At 50.6% G+C, this 14,118-nt stretch overlaps 1 protein-coding gene across 1 annotated transcript; it reads right to left on the reverse strand.

Annotated features, from left to right (window-relative positions):
• Nucleotides 1–1,549: 1,549 nt before the first annotated feature.
• LOC120038714 (ubiquitin-conjugating enzyme E2 K-like) lies at nucleotides 1,550–14,013 on the reverse strand. The gene is made up of 7 exons (XM_038984382.1): nucleotides 13,620–14,013; nucleotides 12,530–12,623; nucleotides 12,383–12,441; nucleotides 12,041–12,123; nucleotides 11,495–11,594; nucleotides 7,732–7,860; nucleotides 1,550–2,691 (listed from the first exon to the last, which is right to left on the reverse strand). The coding sequence occupies exons 1-7, from the start codon at nucleotides 13,680–13,682 to the stop codon at nucleotides 2,617–2,619; spliced, it is 603 nt and encodes a 200-aa protein (XP_038840310.1). The 5' UTR covers nucleotides 13,683–14,013; the 3' UTR covers nucleotides 1,550–2,616.
• Nucleotides 14,014–14,118: the final 105 nt, after the last annotated feature.

A 14,118-nucleotide genomic window follows, 5' to 3' on the forward strand; every position in this document is an offset into this window, starting at 1 on the left:
TAGCCTAGACCCCCAGGAGGTAGCCTAGACCCCCAGGAGGTTACTACAGGAGGTGGACAGCAGCTAGCCTAGACCCCCAGGAGGTAGCCTAGACCCCCAGGAGGTTACTACAGGAGGTGGACAGCAGGTAGACTAGACCCCCAGCAGGTTACTACAGGAGGTGGACAGCAGGTAGACTAGACCCCCAGCAGGTTACTACAGGTAGACTAGACCCCCAGCAGGTTACTACAGGAGGTGGACAGCAGGTAGACTAGACCCCCAGTAGGTTACTACAGGAGGTGGACAGCAGGTAGCCTAGACCCCCAGGAGGTGGACGGCAGGTAGCCTAGACCCCCAGCAGGTTACTACAGGAGGTGGACAGCAGGTAGACTAGACCCCCAGTAGGTTACTACAGGAGGTGGACAGCAGCTAGCCTAGACCCCCAGGAGGTAGACTAGACCCCCAGTAGGTTACTACAGGAGGTGGACAGCAGGTAGACTAGACCCCAGTAGGTACTACAGGTAGCCTAGACCCCCAGTAGGTTACTACAGGTAGACTAGACCCCCAGTAGGTTACTACAGGAGGTGGACGGCAGGTAGCTTAGACCCCCAGGAGGTAGCCTAGACCCCCAGTAGGTTACTACAGGAGGTGGACAGCAGGTAGCCTAGACCCCCAGTAGGTTACTACAGGTAGACTAGACCCCCAGCAGGTTACTACAGGAGGTGGACAGCAGGTAGCCTAGACCCCCAGTAGGTTACTACAGGTAGACTAGACCCCCAGTAGGTTACTACAGGTAGACTAGACCCCCAGTAGGTTACTACAGGAGGTGGACAGCAGGTAGCCTAGACCCCCAGTAGGTTACTACAGGTAGACTAGACCCCCAGCAGGTTACTACAGGAGGTGGACGGCAGGTAGACTAGACCCCCAGCAGGTTACTACAGGAGGTGGACGGCAGGTAGCCTAGACCCCCAGCAGGTTACTACAGGTAGCCTAGACCCCCAGCAGGTTACTACAGGTAGACTAGACCCCCAGCAGGTTACTACAGGAGGTGGACAGCAGGTAGCCTAGACCCCCAGCAGGTTACTACAGGAGGTGGACGGCCTAGACCCCCAGCAGGTTACTACAGGAGGTGGACGGCAGGTAGCCTAGACCCCCAGTAGGTTACTACAGGAGGTGGACGGCAGGTAGCCTAGACCCCCAGTAGGTTACTACAGGAGGTGGACGGCAGGTAGCCTAGACCCCCAGCAGGTTACTACAGGTAGCCTAGACCCCCAGCAGGTGGACGGCAGGTAGCCTAGACCCCCAGTAGGTTACTACAGGAGGTGGACGGCAGGTAGCCTAGACCCCCAGCAGGTTACTACAGGTAGCCTAGACCCCCAGCAGGTGGACGGCAGGTAGCCTAGACCCCCAGCAGGTGGACGGCAGGTAGCCTAGACCCCCAGCGGTTAGAGCGTTGGGTCAGTCATTTAAAGATCGCTGGTTCGAGACAAAATATGGATGAATGTTCCTTTTTACAAAACCACAGACTGATCCTTAAAGGGTGTAAAATGTAATGAACAAATGAAGACGGTAAAAAAAAAAAACATTTTGATTTTCCAGGTAGTTTTTTAATAAAAGTAACGTTGACAGTCTCACAATAAATAATCATGCGATTGTACGCCGTCCACACCCGGGTTCAAACACCCTCGATATCATTTCAAACCCTTTATCTGTGCTTGATTGAGTTCGCCTGGCGTCACGGGCCAATAAATACTGTAAACCCCTCCCATCTGGCTCTCAAAAGGCAGACTAAAGCTGAAAGATTTCAAATAGCATCTGAACCCAGGTCTGACGGCTGCTGTTTCCTTCAGACTGATAACTCCCCGACTGCGTTTAAAAACAAAACAAAATGGCAGCCTATCTCTTATATAGTGCACTACTTTTGACCAGAGCCTTATGGGGGGGGGGTAGTGGTCCCTACTCTGTCGTGCAGTTCTTCTTCTCCGTCGTTATCGTGCGATAGTGGAACAGGAAGACAGTGAAAAGAGGGAAGAGTCTTTTTTTTAAATAAAATATAGATCCAGCGGATCGGTGAGTTTGCTCTGCTGAGAAAGAGGTTTCTTCCTCGTGGGGGGGGGGGGAGCAGACTGGGCCAATCAAACGCATAAGTCACTTCAACCAGCCAATCGGGACATTCGGACGAACTCCCTGGTCGGCCAACCAAAATAGTCAATTTCTTTCCTTCTAGTCGTGAGTAAAACTGAAGCACAGTTTACGTATTTTTTTTAATTTTATAATATCCAGGAAGTTTTCCGCCGTGTATTTGTACAGTTACAGATAAATCCTTGAGGAGAGACTGATCCTAGACCTGTAGAAGTTTTCCGCCGTGTATTTGTCCGGCGGTGTGTGGTCTGTCTCTCTCAGCCAGTAGGCTCCACCAGGTAACAGTGGATCAATGTTGGAAAGGGAAGAACCGAAGCGGATGGGGTTGGTGATGTTTGGGCTGAAAGGACACCAGGAAGTCTATTGGACGAGGAGGGCTGAAACTATGACATCACCCCAGTAAAGGCTCAGTTTGGGCTTTGTGGTTAGAAGGCATCGGAGGGCACCATGAGGAGAACGGAGATGAGGTCAAGAGGGGGGGTTTCTTGCTGGGTCTCAGTTGCTAAGGAGTAGTTCTGTCGCCGTCTCCACGTCCCAGGATTTAGAAGACAAAGCAGCGATTACTGCATTCTGTCAGGAGAGAGAGAGAGTTAGACACCACACAGCATTCTGTCAGGAGAGAGAGAGAGAGTTAGACACCACACAGCATTCTGTCAGGAGAGAGAGAGAGAGTTAGACACCACACAGCATTCTGTCAGGAGAGAGAGAGAGAGAGTTAGACACCACACAGCATTCTGTCAGGAGAGAGAGAGAGTTAGACACCACACAGCATTCTGTCAGGAGAGAGAGAGAGAGTTAGACACCACACAGCATTCTGTCAGGAGAGAGAGAGAGAGTTAGACACCACACAGCATTCTGTCAGGAGAGAGAGAGAGTTAGACACCACACAGCATTCTGTCAGGAGAGAGAGAGAGTTAGACACCACACAGCATTCTGTCAGGAGAGAGAGAGAGAGTTAGACACCACACAGCATTCTGTCAGGAGAGAGAGAGAGAGTTAGACACCACACAGCATTCTGTCAGGAGAGAGAGAGAGAGTTAGACACCACACAGCATTCTGTCAGGAGAGAGAGAGAGAGTTAGACACCACACAGCATTCTGTCAGGAGAGAGAGAGAGAGTTAGACACCACACAGCATTCTGTCAGGAGAGAGAGAGAGAGTTAGACACCACACAGCATTCTGTCAGGAGAGAGAGAGAGTTAGACACCACACAGCATTCTGTCAGGAGAGAGAGAGTTAGACACCACACAGCATTCTGTCAGGAGAGAGAGAGACACCACACAGCATTCTGTCAGGAGAGAGAGAGAGTTAGACACCACACAGCATTCTGTCAGGAGAGAGAGAGAGAGAGAGTTAGACACCACACAGCATTCTGTCAGGAGAGAGAGAGAGAGTTAGACACCACACAGCATTCTGTCAGGAGAGAGAGTTAGACACCACACAGCATTCTGTCAGGAGAGAGAGAGAGAGAGAGAGTTAGACACCACACAGCATTCTGTCAGGAGAGAGAGAGAGAGAGTTAGACACCACACAGCATTCTGTCAGGAGAGAGAGAGAGTTAGACACCACACAGCATTCTGTCAGGAGAGAGAGAGAGAGTTAGACACCACACAGCATTCTGTCAGGAGAGAGAGAGTTAGACACCACACAGCATTCTGTCAGGAGAGAGAGAGAGAGTTAGACACCACACAGCATTCTGTCAGGAGAGAGAGAGAGAGAGTTAGACACCACACAGCATTCTGTCAGGAGAGAGAGAGAGAGAGTTAGACACCACACAGCATTCTGTCAGGAGAGAGAGAGTTAGACACAGCATTCTGTCAGGAGAGAGAGAGAGAGTTAGACACCACACAGCATTCTGTCAGGAGAGAGAGAGAGAGAGTTAGACACCACACAGCATTCTGTCAGGAGAGAGAGAGAGAGTTAGACACCACACAGCATTCTGTCAGGAGAGAGAGAGAGAGTTAGACACCACACAGCATTCTGTCAGGAGAGAGAGAGAGAGTTAGACACCACACAGCATTCTGTCAGGAGAGAGAGAGAGTTAGACACCACACAGCATTCTGTCAGGAGAGAGAGAGAGTTAGACACCACACAGCATTCTGTCAGGAGAGAGAGAGTTAGACACCACACAGCATTCTGTCAGGAGAGAGAGAGAGTTAGACACCACACAGCATTCTGTCAGGAGAGAGAGAGAGAGTTAGACACCACACAGCATTCTGTCAGGAGAGAGAGTTAGACACCACACAGCATTCTGTCAGGAGAGAGAGAGAGTTAGACACCACACAGCATTCTGTCAGGAGAGAGAGAGAGAGAGTTAGACACCACACAGCATTCTGTCAGGAGAGAGAGAGAGAGAGTTAGACACCACACAGCATTCTGTCAGGAGAGAGAGAGAGTTAGACACCACACAGCATTCTGTCAGGAGAGAGAGTTAGACACCACACAGCATTCTGTCAGGAGAGAGAGAGTTAGACACCACACAGCATTCTGTCAGGAGAGAGAGAGAGTTAGACACCACACAGCATTCTGTCCGGAGAGAGAGAGTTAGACACCACACAGCATTCTGTCCGGAGAGAGAGAGAGAGTTAGACACCACACAGCATTCTGTCAGGAGAGAGAGAGAGAGTTAGACACCACACAGCATTCTGTCAGGAGAGAGAGAGAGAGTTAGACACCACACAGCATTCTGTCAGGAGAGAGAGAGAGTTAGACACCACACAGCATTCTGTCAGGAGAGAGAGAGAGAGTTAGACACCACACAGCATTCTGTCAGGAGAGAGAGAGTTAGACACCACACAGCATTCTGTCAGGAGAGAGAGAGAGAGTTAGACACCACACAGCATTCTGTCAGGAGAGAGAGTTAGACACCACACAGCATTCTGTCAGGAGAGAGAGAGTTAGACACCACACAGCATTCTGTCAGGAGAGAGAGAGAGAGAGTTAGACACCACACAGCATTCTGTCAGGAGAGAGTTAGACACCACACAGCATTCTGTCAGGAGAGAGAGAGAGAGAGTTAGACACCACACAGCATTCTGTCAGGAGAGAGTTAGACACCACACAGCATTCTGTCAGGAGAGAGAGAGAGAGAGCTAGACACCACACAGCATTCTGTCAGGAGAGAGAGAGAGAGAGTTAGACACCACACAGCATTCTGTCAGGAGAGAGAGAGAGTTAGACACCACACAGCATTCTGTCAGGAGAGAGAGAGAGTTAGACACCACACAGCATTCTGTCAGGAGAGAGAGAGAGTTAGACACCACACAGCATTCTGTCAGGAGAGAGAGAGAGAGAGAGTTAGACACCACACAGCATTCTGTCAGGAGAGAGAGAGAGAGAGTTAGACACCACACAGCATTCTGTCAGGAGAGAGAGAGAGAGAGTTAGACACCACACAGCATTCTGTCAGGAGAGAGAGAGAGAGTTAGACACCACACAGCATTCTGTCAGGAGAGAGAGAGAGAGTTAGACACCACACAGCATTCTGTCAGGAGAGAGAGAGAGAGAGTTAGACACCACACAGCATTCTGTCAGGAGAGAGAGAGAGAGAGAGTTAGACACCACACAGCATTCTGTCAGGAGAGAGAGAGAGAGTTAGACACCACACAGCATTCTGTCAGGAGAGAGAGAGAGAGAGAGTTAGACACCACACAGCATTCTGTCAGGAGAGAGAGAGAGAGAGAGTTAGACACCACACAGCATTCTGTCAGGAGAGAGAGAGAGAGTTAGACACCACACAGCATTCTGTCAGGAGAGAGAGAGAGAGTTAGACACCACACAGCATTCTGTCAGGAGAGAGAGAGAGAGTTAGACACCACACAGCATTCTGTCAGGAGAGAGAGAGAGAGTTAGACACCACACAGCATTCTGTCAGGAGAGAGAGAGAGTTAGACACCACACAGCATTCTGTCAGGAGAGAGAGAGAGAGTTAGACACCACACAGCATTCTGTCAGGAGAGAGAGAGTTAGACACCACACAGCATTCTGTCAGGAGAGAGAGAGAGAGAGAGTTAGACACCACACAGCATTCTGTCAGGAGAGAGAGAGAGTTAGACACCACACAGCATTCTGTCAGGAGAGAGAGAGTTAGACACCACACAGCATTCTGTCAGGAGAGAGAGAGTTAGACACCACACAGCATTCTGTCAGGAGAGAGAGAGAGAGTTAGACACCACACAGCATTCTGTCAGGAGAGAGAGAGAGAGTTAGACACCACACAGCATTCTGTCAGGAGAGAGAGAGTTAGACACCACACAGCATTCTGTCAGGAGAGAGAGAGAGAGTTAGACACCACACAGCATTCTGCCAGGAGAGAGAGAGAGAGAGAGTTAGACACCACACAGCATTCTGCCAGGAGAGAGAGAGAGAGAGAGTTAGACACCACACAGCATTCTGCCAGGAGAGAGAGAGAGAGAGTTAGACACCACACAGCATTCTGCCAGGAGAGAGAGAGAGAGAGAGTTAGACACCACACAGCATTCTGTCAGGAGAGAGAGAGAGAGTTAGACACCACACAGCATTCTGTCAGGAGAGAGAGAGAGTTAGACACCACACAGCATTCTGTCAGGAGAGAGAGTTAGACACCACACAGCATTCTGTCAGGAGAGAGAGAGAGAGAGACACCACACAGCATTCTGTCAGGAGAGAGAGAGAGAGTTAGACACCACACAGCATTCTGTCAGGAGAGAGAGAGAGAGAGTTAGACACCACACAGCATTCTGTCAGGAGAGAGAGAGAGAGAGAGTTAGACACCACACAGCATTCTGTCAGGAGAGAGAGAGAGTTAGACACCACACAGCATTCTGTCAGGAGAGAGAGAGAGAGAGTTAGACACCACACAGCATTCTGTCAGGAGAGAGAGAGAGAGTTAGACACCACACAGCATTCTGTCAGGAGAGAGAGAGAGAGTTAGACACCACACAGCATTCTGTCAGGAGAGAGAGAGAGAGTTAGACACCACACAGCATTCTGTCAGGAGAGAGAGAGAGAGTTAGACACCACACAGCATTCTGTCAGGAGAGAGAGAGAGAGTTAGACACCACACAGCATTCTGTCAGGAGAGAGAGAGTTAGACACCACACAGCATTCTGTCAGGAGAGAGAGAGTTAGACACCACACAGCATTCTGTCAGGAGAGAGAGAGAGTTAGACACCACACAGCATTCTGTCAGGAGAGAGAGAGAGTTAGACACCACACAGCATTCTGTCAGGAGAGAGAGAGAGAGTTAGACACCACACAACATTCTGTCAGGAGAGAGAGAGTTAGACACCACACAGCATTCTGTCAGGAGAGAGAGAGAGAGAGAGTTAGACACCACACATCATTCTGTCAGGAGAGAGAGAGAGAGTTAGACACCACACAGCATTCTGTCAGGAGAGAGAGAGAGTTAGACACCACACAGCATTCTGTCAGGAGAGAGAGAGAGAGTTAGACACCACACAGCATTCTGTCAGGAGAGAGAGAGAGAGTTAGACACCACACAGCATTCTGTCAGGAGAGAGAGAGAGAGAGAGTTAGACACCACACAGCATTCTGTCAGGAGAGAGAGAGTTAGACACCACACAGCATTCTGTCAGGAGAGAGAGAGACACCACACAGCTGTCTGCCTACCTTTTCGAAGCCCATGGCAGTGAGTTTGTCTATCTTCCGTGTGTATTCTGGACCGGGTACAGGGGCTCCACCGTAGTAATGGCCCCATAACCTGGCTGTCTGCGTGAACATCTCTGGGTTCTGCTTATACTGGAGAGAGGAGAAACCCATTTACAGAACCACGTCGGGGAGGAGAAACCCATTTACAGAACCACGTCGGGGAGGAGAAACCCATTTACAGAACCACGTCGAGGAGGAGGAGAAACCCATTTACAGAACCACGTCGGGGGGGAGGAGAAACCCATTTACAGAACCACGTCGGGGGGGAGGAGAAACCCATTTACAGAACCACGTCGGGGAGGAGAAACCCATTTACAGAACCACGTCGGGGAGGAGAAACCCATTTACAGAACCACGTCGGGGAGGAGAAACCCATTTACAGAACCACGTCGGGGAGGAGAAACCCATTTACAGAACCACGTCGGGGAGGAGAAACCCATTTACAGAACCACGACGGGGAGGAGGAGAAACCCATTTACAGAACCACGTCGGGGAGGAGAAACCCATTTACAGAACCACGTCGGGGAGGAGAAACCCATTTACAGAACCACGTCGAGGAGGAGAAACCCATTTACAGAACCACGTCAGGGAGGAGAAACCCATTTACAGAACGACGTCGGGGAGGAGAAACCCATTTACAGAACCACGTCGAGGAGGAGAAACCCATTTACAGAACCACGTCGGGGAGGAGAAACCCATTTACAGAACCACGTCGGGGAGGAGAAACCCATTTACAGAACCACGTCAAGGAGGAGAAACCCATTTACAGAACCACGTCGGGGAGGAGAAACCCATTTACAGAACCACGTCAGGGAGGAGAAACCCATTTACAGAACGACGTCGGGGAGGAGAAACCCATTTACAGAACCACGTCGGGGAGGAGAAACCCATTTACAGAACCACGTCGGGGAGGAGAAACCCATTTACAGAACCACGTCGGGGAGGAGAAACCCATTTACAGAACCACGTCGGGGAGAAACCCATTTACAGAACCACGTCGAGGAGGAGAAACCCATTTACAGAACCACGTCAGGGAGGAGAAACCCATTTACAGAACCACGTCGGGGAGAAACCCATTTACAGAACCACGTCGAGGAGGAGAAACCCATTTACAGAACGACGTCGGGGAGGAGAAACCCATTTACAGAACCACGTCGGGGAGGAGAAACCCATTTACAGAACCACGTCGGGGAGAAACCCATTTACAGAACCACGTCGAGGAGGAGAAACCCATTTACAGAACCACGTCGAGGAGGAGAAACCCATTTACAGAACCACGTCGGGGAGGAGAAACCCATTTACAGAACCACGTCGGGGAGGAGGAGAAACCCATTTACAGAACCACGTCAGGGAGGAGAAACCCATTTACAGAACCACGTCGAGGAGGAGAAACCCATTTACAGAACCACGTCGAGGAGGAGAAACCCATTTACAGAACCACGTCGGGGAGGAGGAGAAACCCATTTACAGAACCACGTCGAGGAGGAGAAACCCATTTACAGAACGACGTCGGGGAGGAGAAACCCATTTACAGAACCACGTCGGGGGGGAGGAGAAACCCATTTACAGAACCACGTCGGGGAGGAGAAACCCATTTACAGAACCACGTCGGGGAGGAGAAACCCATTTACAGAACCACGTCGAGGAGAAACCCATTTACAGAACCACGTCGAGGAGGAGAAACCCATTTACAGAACCACGTCGGGGAGGAGAAACCCATTTACAGAACCACGTCGAGGAGAAACCCATTTACAGAACCACGTCGGGGAGGAGAAACCCATTTACAGAACCACGTCGGGGAGGAGAAACCCATTTACAGAACCACGTCGGGGGGGAGAAACCCATTTACAGAACCACGTCGGGAGGAGAAACCCATTTACAGAACCACGTCGAGGAGGAGAAACCCATTTACAGAACCACGTCGAGGAGGAGAAACCCATTTACAGAACCACGTCGAGGAGGAGAAACCCATTTACAGAACCACGTCGAGGAGGAGAAACCCATTTACAGAACCACGACGGGGAGGAGAAACCCATTTACAGAACCACGTCGGGGAGGAGAAACCCATTTACAGAACCACGTCGGGGAGGAGAAACCCATTTACAGAACCACGTCGGGGGGGAGAAACCCATTTACAGAACCACGTCGGGGAGGAGAAACCCATTTACAGAACCACGTCGGGGAGGAGGAGAAACCCATTTACAGAACCACGTCGGGGAGGAGAAACCCATTTACAGAACCACGTCGGGGGGGAGAAACCCATTTACAGAACCACGTCGGGGAGGAGAAACCCATTTACAGAACCACGTCGGGGAGGAGAAACCCATTTACAGAACCACGTCGGGGAGGAGAAACCCATTTACAGAACCACGTCGAGGAGAAACCCATTTACAGAACCACGTCGAGGAGAAACCCATTTACAGAACCACGTCAAGGAGAAACCCATTTACAGAACCACGTCGAGGAGGAGAAACCCATTTACAGAACCACGTCGGGGGGGAGGAGAAACCCATTTACAGAACCACGTCGGGGAGGAGAAACCCATTTACAGAACCACGTCAGGGAGGAGAAACCCATTTACAGAACCACGTCGAGGAGGAGAAACCCATTTACAGAACCACGTCGAGGAGGAGAAACCCATTTACAGAACCACGTCGGGGGGGAGGAGAAACCCATTTACAGAACCACGTCGGGGAGGAGAAACCCATTTACAGAACCACGTCGGGGAGGAGAAACCCATTTACAGAACCACGTCGAGGAGGAGAAACCCATTTACAGAACCACGTCGGGGAGGAGAAACCCATTTACAGAACCACGTCGAGGAGGAGAAACCCATTTACAGAACCACGTCGAGGAGGAGAAACCCATTTACAGAACCACGTCGGGGAGGAGAAACCCATTTACAGAACCACGTCGGGGAGGAGAAACCCATTTACAGAACCACGTCGGGGAGGAGAAACCCATTTACAGAACGACGTCAGGGAGGAGAAACCCATTTACAGAACCACGTCGGGGAGGAGAAACCCATTTACAGAACCACGTCAGGGAGGAGAAACCCATTTACAGAACCACGTCGGGGAGGAGAAACCCATTTACAGAACCACGTCGGGGAGGAGAAACCCATTTACAGAACCACGTCGGGGAGGAGGAGAAACCCATTTACAGAACCACGTCGGGGAGGAGAAACCCATTTACAGAACGACGTCGGGGAGGAGAAACCCATTTACAGAACCACGTCGGGGAGGAGGAGAAACCCATTTACAGAACCACGTCGGGGAGGAGGAGAAACCCATTTACAGAACCACGTCGGGGAGGAGAAACCCATTTACAGAACCACGTCGGGGAGGAGAAACCCATTTACAGAACCACGTCGGGGAGGAGAAACCCATTTACAGAACCACGTCGGGGAGGAGAAACCCATTTACAGAACCACGTCGGGGAGGAGAAACCCATTTACAGAACCACGTCAGGGAGGAGAAACCCATTTACAGAACCACGTCGGGAGGAGAAACCCATTTACAGAACCACGTCGGGGAGGAGAAACCCATTTACAGAACCACGTCGGGGAGGAGAAACCCATTTACAGAACCACGTCGGGGAGGAGAAACCCATTTACAGAACCACGTCGGGGAGGAGAAACCCATTTACAGAACCACGACGGGGAGGAGAAACCCATTTACAGAACCACGTCGGGGAGGAGAAACACCAAGACAGGTTCTGGTACCTGGTTGGCCACTACTGCATCCTGGGGGTCGTCCGGTTCAGCTGCAGCCAGAAGAGCCTGGAGGGACAACAGTACTGTCCTCAGAGTCATCGCTGCTGCCCTGGGGGACGGAGGTAGGGAGAGAGTAGGGGTTAGAGAGAGGAGGCGCTGCCCTGGGAGAGAGAGAGGAGGCGCTGCCCTGGGGGACGGAGGTGGGGAGAGAGTAGGGGTTAGAGAGAGGAGGCGCTGCCCTGGGAGAGAGAGAGGAGGCGCTGCCCTGGGAGAGAGAGAGGAGGCGCTGCCCTGGGGGACGGAGGTGGGGAGAGAGTAGGGGTTAGAGAGAGGAGGCGCTGCCCTGGGGGACGGAGGTAGGGAGAGAGTAGGGGTTAGAGAGAGGAGGCGCTGCCCTGGGAGAGAGAGAGGAGGCGCTGCCCTGGGGGACGGAGGTGGGGAGAGAGTAGGGGTTAGAGAGAGGAGGCGCTGCCCTGGGGGACGGAGGTGGGGAGAGAGTAGGGGTTATAGAGAGGAGTTGTAGGGAGAGAGGAGGCGCGTAACTGTGTGACTCACCACTGGTCTTTGAGGATGTCAAGACAGATGGCTCCTGTTACTGAGCTGATGTTGGGGTGCCAGATCTTAGTGATGAACCTCACCTGGAGAGAGGGGGGGAGGGAGAGAGAGAGAGAGGGGGGGAGGGAGAGAGAGAGCGAGAGGTGTTAAACACTAGATAGTAGTGTACCATCATAGTGATTTAGTACAGTCTTCGCCCTTCTGTTTCAGGTATAAAAGGCCATGTGAGTTGTCAGAATGCCCTGCATACCTTGGGACTGTTAAAGGGATGTGTCTCTTACCTTGGGACTGTTAAAGGGATGTGTCTCTTACCTTTGGGAGGGTTAAAGTGATGTTTCTTACCTTGGGAGGGTTAAAGGGATACGTTTCTGGGATTTTGATTTCCAGTTGAAATCTTCCACCTTAGAAAGGAGAGAAACAGCATATCTGATCTGTATAGGGAGGTGTGTGTGGAGTCAGTATAAATGTATGTGTGTGTGTGTGTGTCACCTTCGTACGGCGTGTCCGGTGGTCCTGCGATCTCTCCTCGCAGCTCTGTGAAGTTTTCATCTACCAGGTCCACCTTGATCTGGTTTTTACTCGTCTGTCAGAGAGAGAGAGGGGGAGAGAGGGGGATGAAGAGAGAGGGGGATGAAGAGAGAGAGGGATGAAGAGAGAGGGAGGGGGAGAGATGAAGAGAGAGGGAGAGGGAGGGATGATGAGGGAGAGGGATAGAGGGAGGGGGATGAAGAGAGAGGGAGGGATGATGAGGGAGAGGGATAGGGATAGAGGGAGGGGGAGGGATGAAGAGAGATTGTGGTTCTGTAGGACCCTTATCCATTGACGGTCCGTCCATCAGACACCATCAACACAGTTATAGCAGGAGTCCACTGTCTGACCCAGTACTTCCCTTCTCATTGAAATAGGACATGGGAGATACACATTCCATTTAGCAAGCTAAACAGCTAACGCCTCTCATGATGTGCTATATTAAGAAATGACAACAGTCTAGCTAGCTAGCTACAGGGTCCAAAACTTCCTAAATGTCTTCATAGCAAAGACACTAGCTTATTACATAGTGAGAGGGGTGCACCTAGGCAACTGTCAAACTAGCAGGCTAGCTAACAAGCTAGCTACCCTGTATTAGCTACCTAGCAAGACAAGTTGCCCCCCTCAGGTAGTTAGCTAACGTCCGCTACAAAAACGTCAACACAGGGGTGAAAAAACTATTTTTAGCATCTTGACAACTATTTGAGCTGACACTCGACATTTGGCGTTAGGGGCTTTTGTTTTGCTATCTGTCCCAGGCCTGTCCCTTTGCTAACTCCGCGATATTTCCTGGTCTGTGTCGCCGACACCCTTTTACTTCGCACCGGGCATGTTGTCTCACAATCACCGATAAACTTCTCCTTGATAGGGCCTCTCTTTTTTTTTTGCTGCATCAGAAACGCAGACTGGCTAACTCGCAAGCTAACGTTAGCTAGCTGACATTTCCTTACATGACAACTTGCAAAATAAACAACCACACTTTTAATTTATTAACCTGATTTTGGAGAAGAAAAAAAAGCATAATGATTTGCCATAAGGATATTTATCAAACCTCTTCGCTTTTCAGAACTTCTTTGAACTCCCGTTTGATTCTTTGGACCGCTATATTCGCCATGGCTCTGCCGTCTCCCTCCTTCCAGTAGCGGGATGTTACACCTGGGTGACTGGGTCGGGCCTCGGTCCACTCCCGTTGCTGTGTGGATAGCTTCTGTTAGACTCTCTCTATCTATCTCTCGTCGGTTTCGTTCACTCTCTTTCTTTCCCTCTTCAAAAACACAGCACTCCTTTCTTGAAAATGCGTGCCGCACAGTCTGTCAGTAACTGAGTCTGGAAATATGAACACAGTTTTGCCACAGAACTAACGTTACTAGAAAATGTTTAGTCTGTGAAAGGTTGGTTTTGTGGAAATGGCTAGAAAGAGGAAAGTGTTTTTGCTGTTGTCAAGCACCGCTGTATTCCTCTGTTTTAGAGTCATGTGATATGATGGGATGGTGTGAATACATAACTTTCTCATATATCTCATAATATTAAATAACACTATTCACATGTAA

The sequence above is a fragment of the Salvelinus namaycush genome, unplaced genomic scaffold (assembly GCF_016432855.1).
Source record: "Salvelinus namaycush isolate Seneca unplaced genomic scaffold, SaNama_1.0 Scaffold2362, whole genome shotgun sequence".
NCBI lineage: Eukaryota > Metazoa > Chordata > Actinopteri > Salmoniformes > Salmonidae > Salvelinus > Salvelinus namaycush.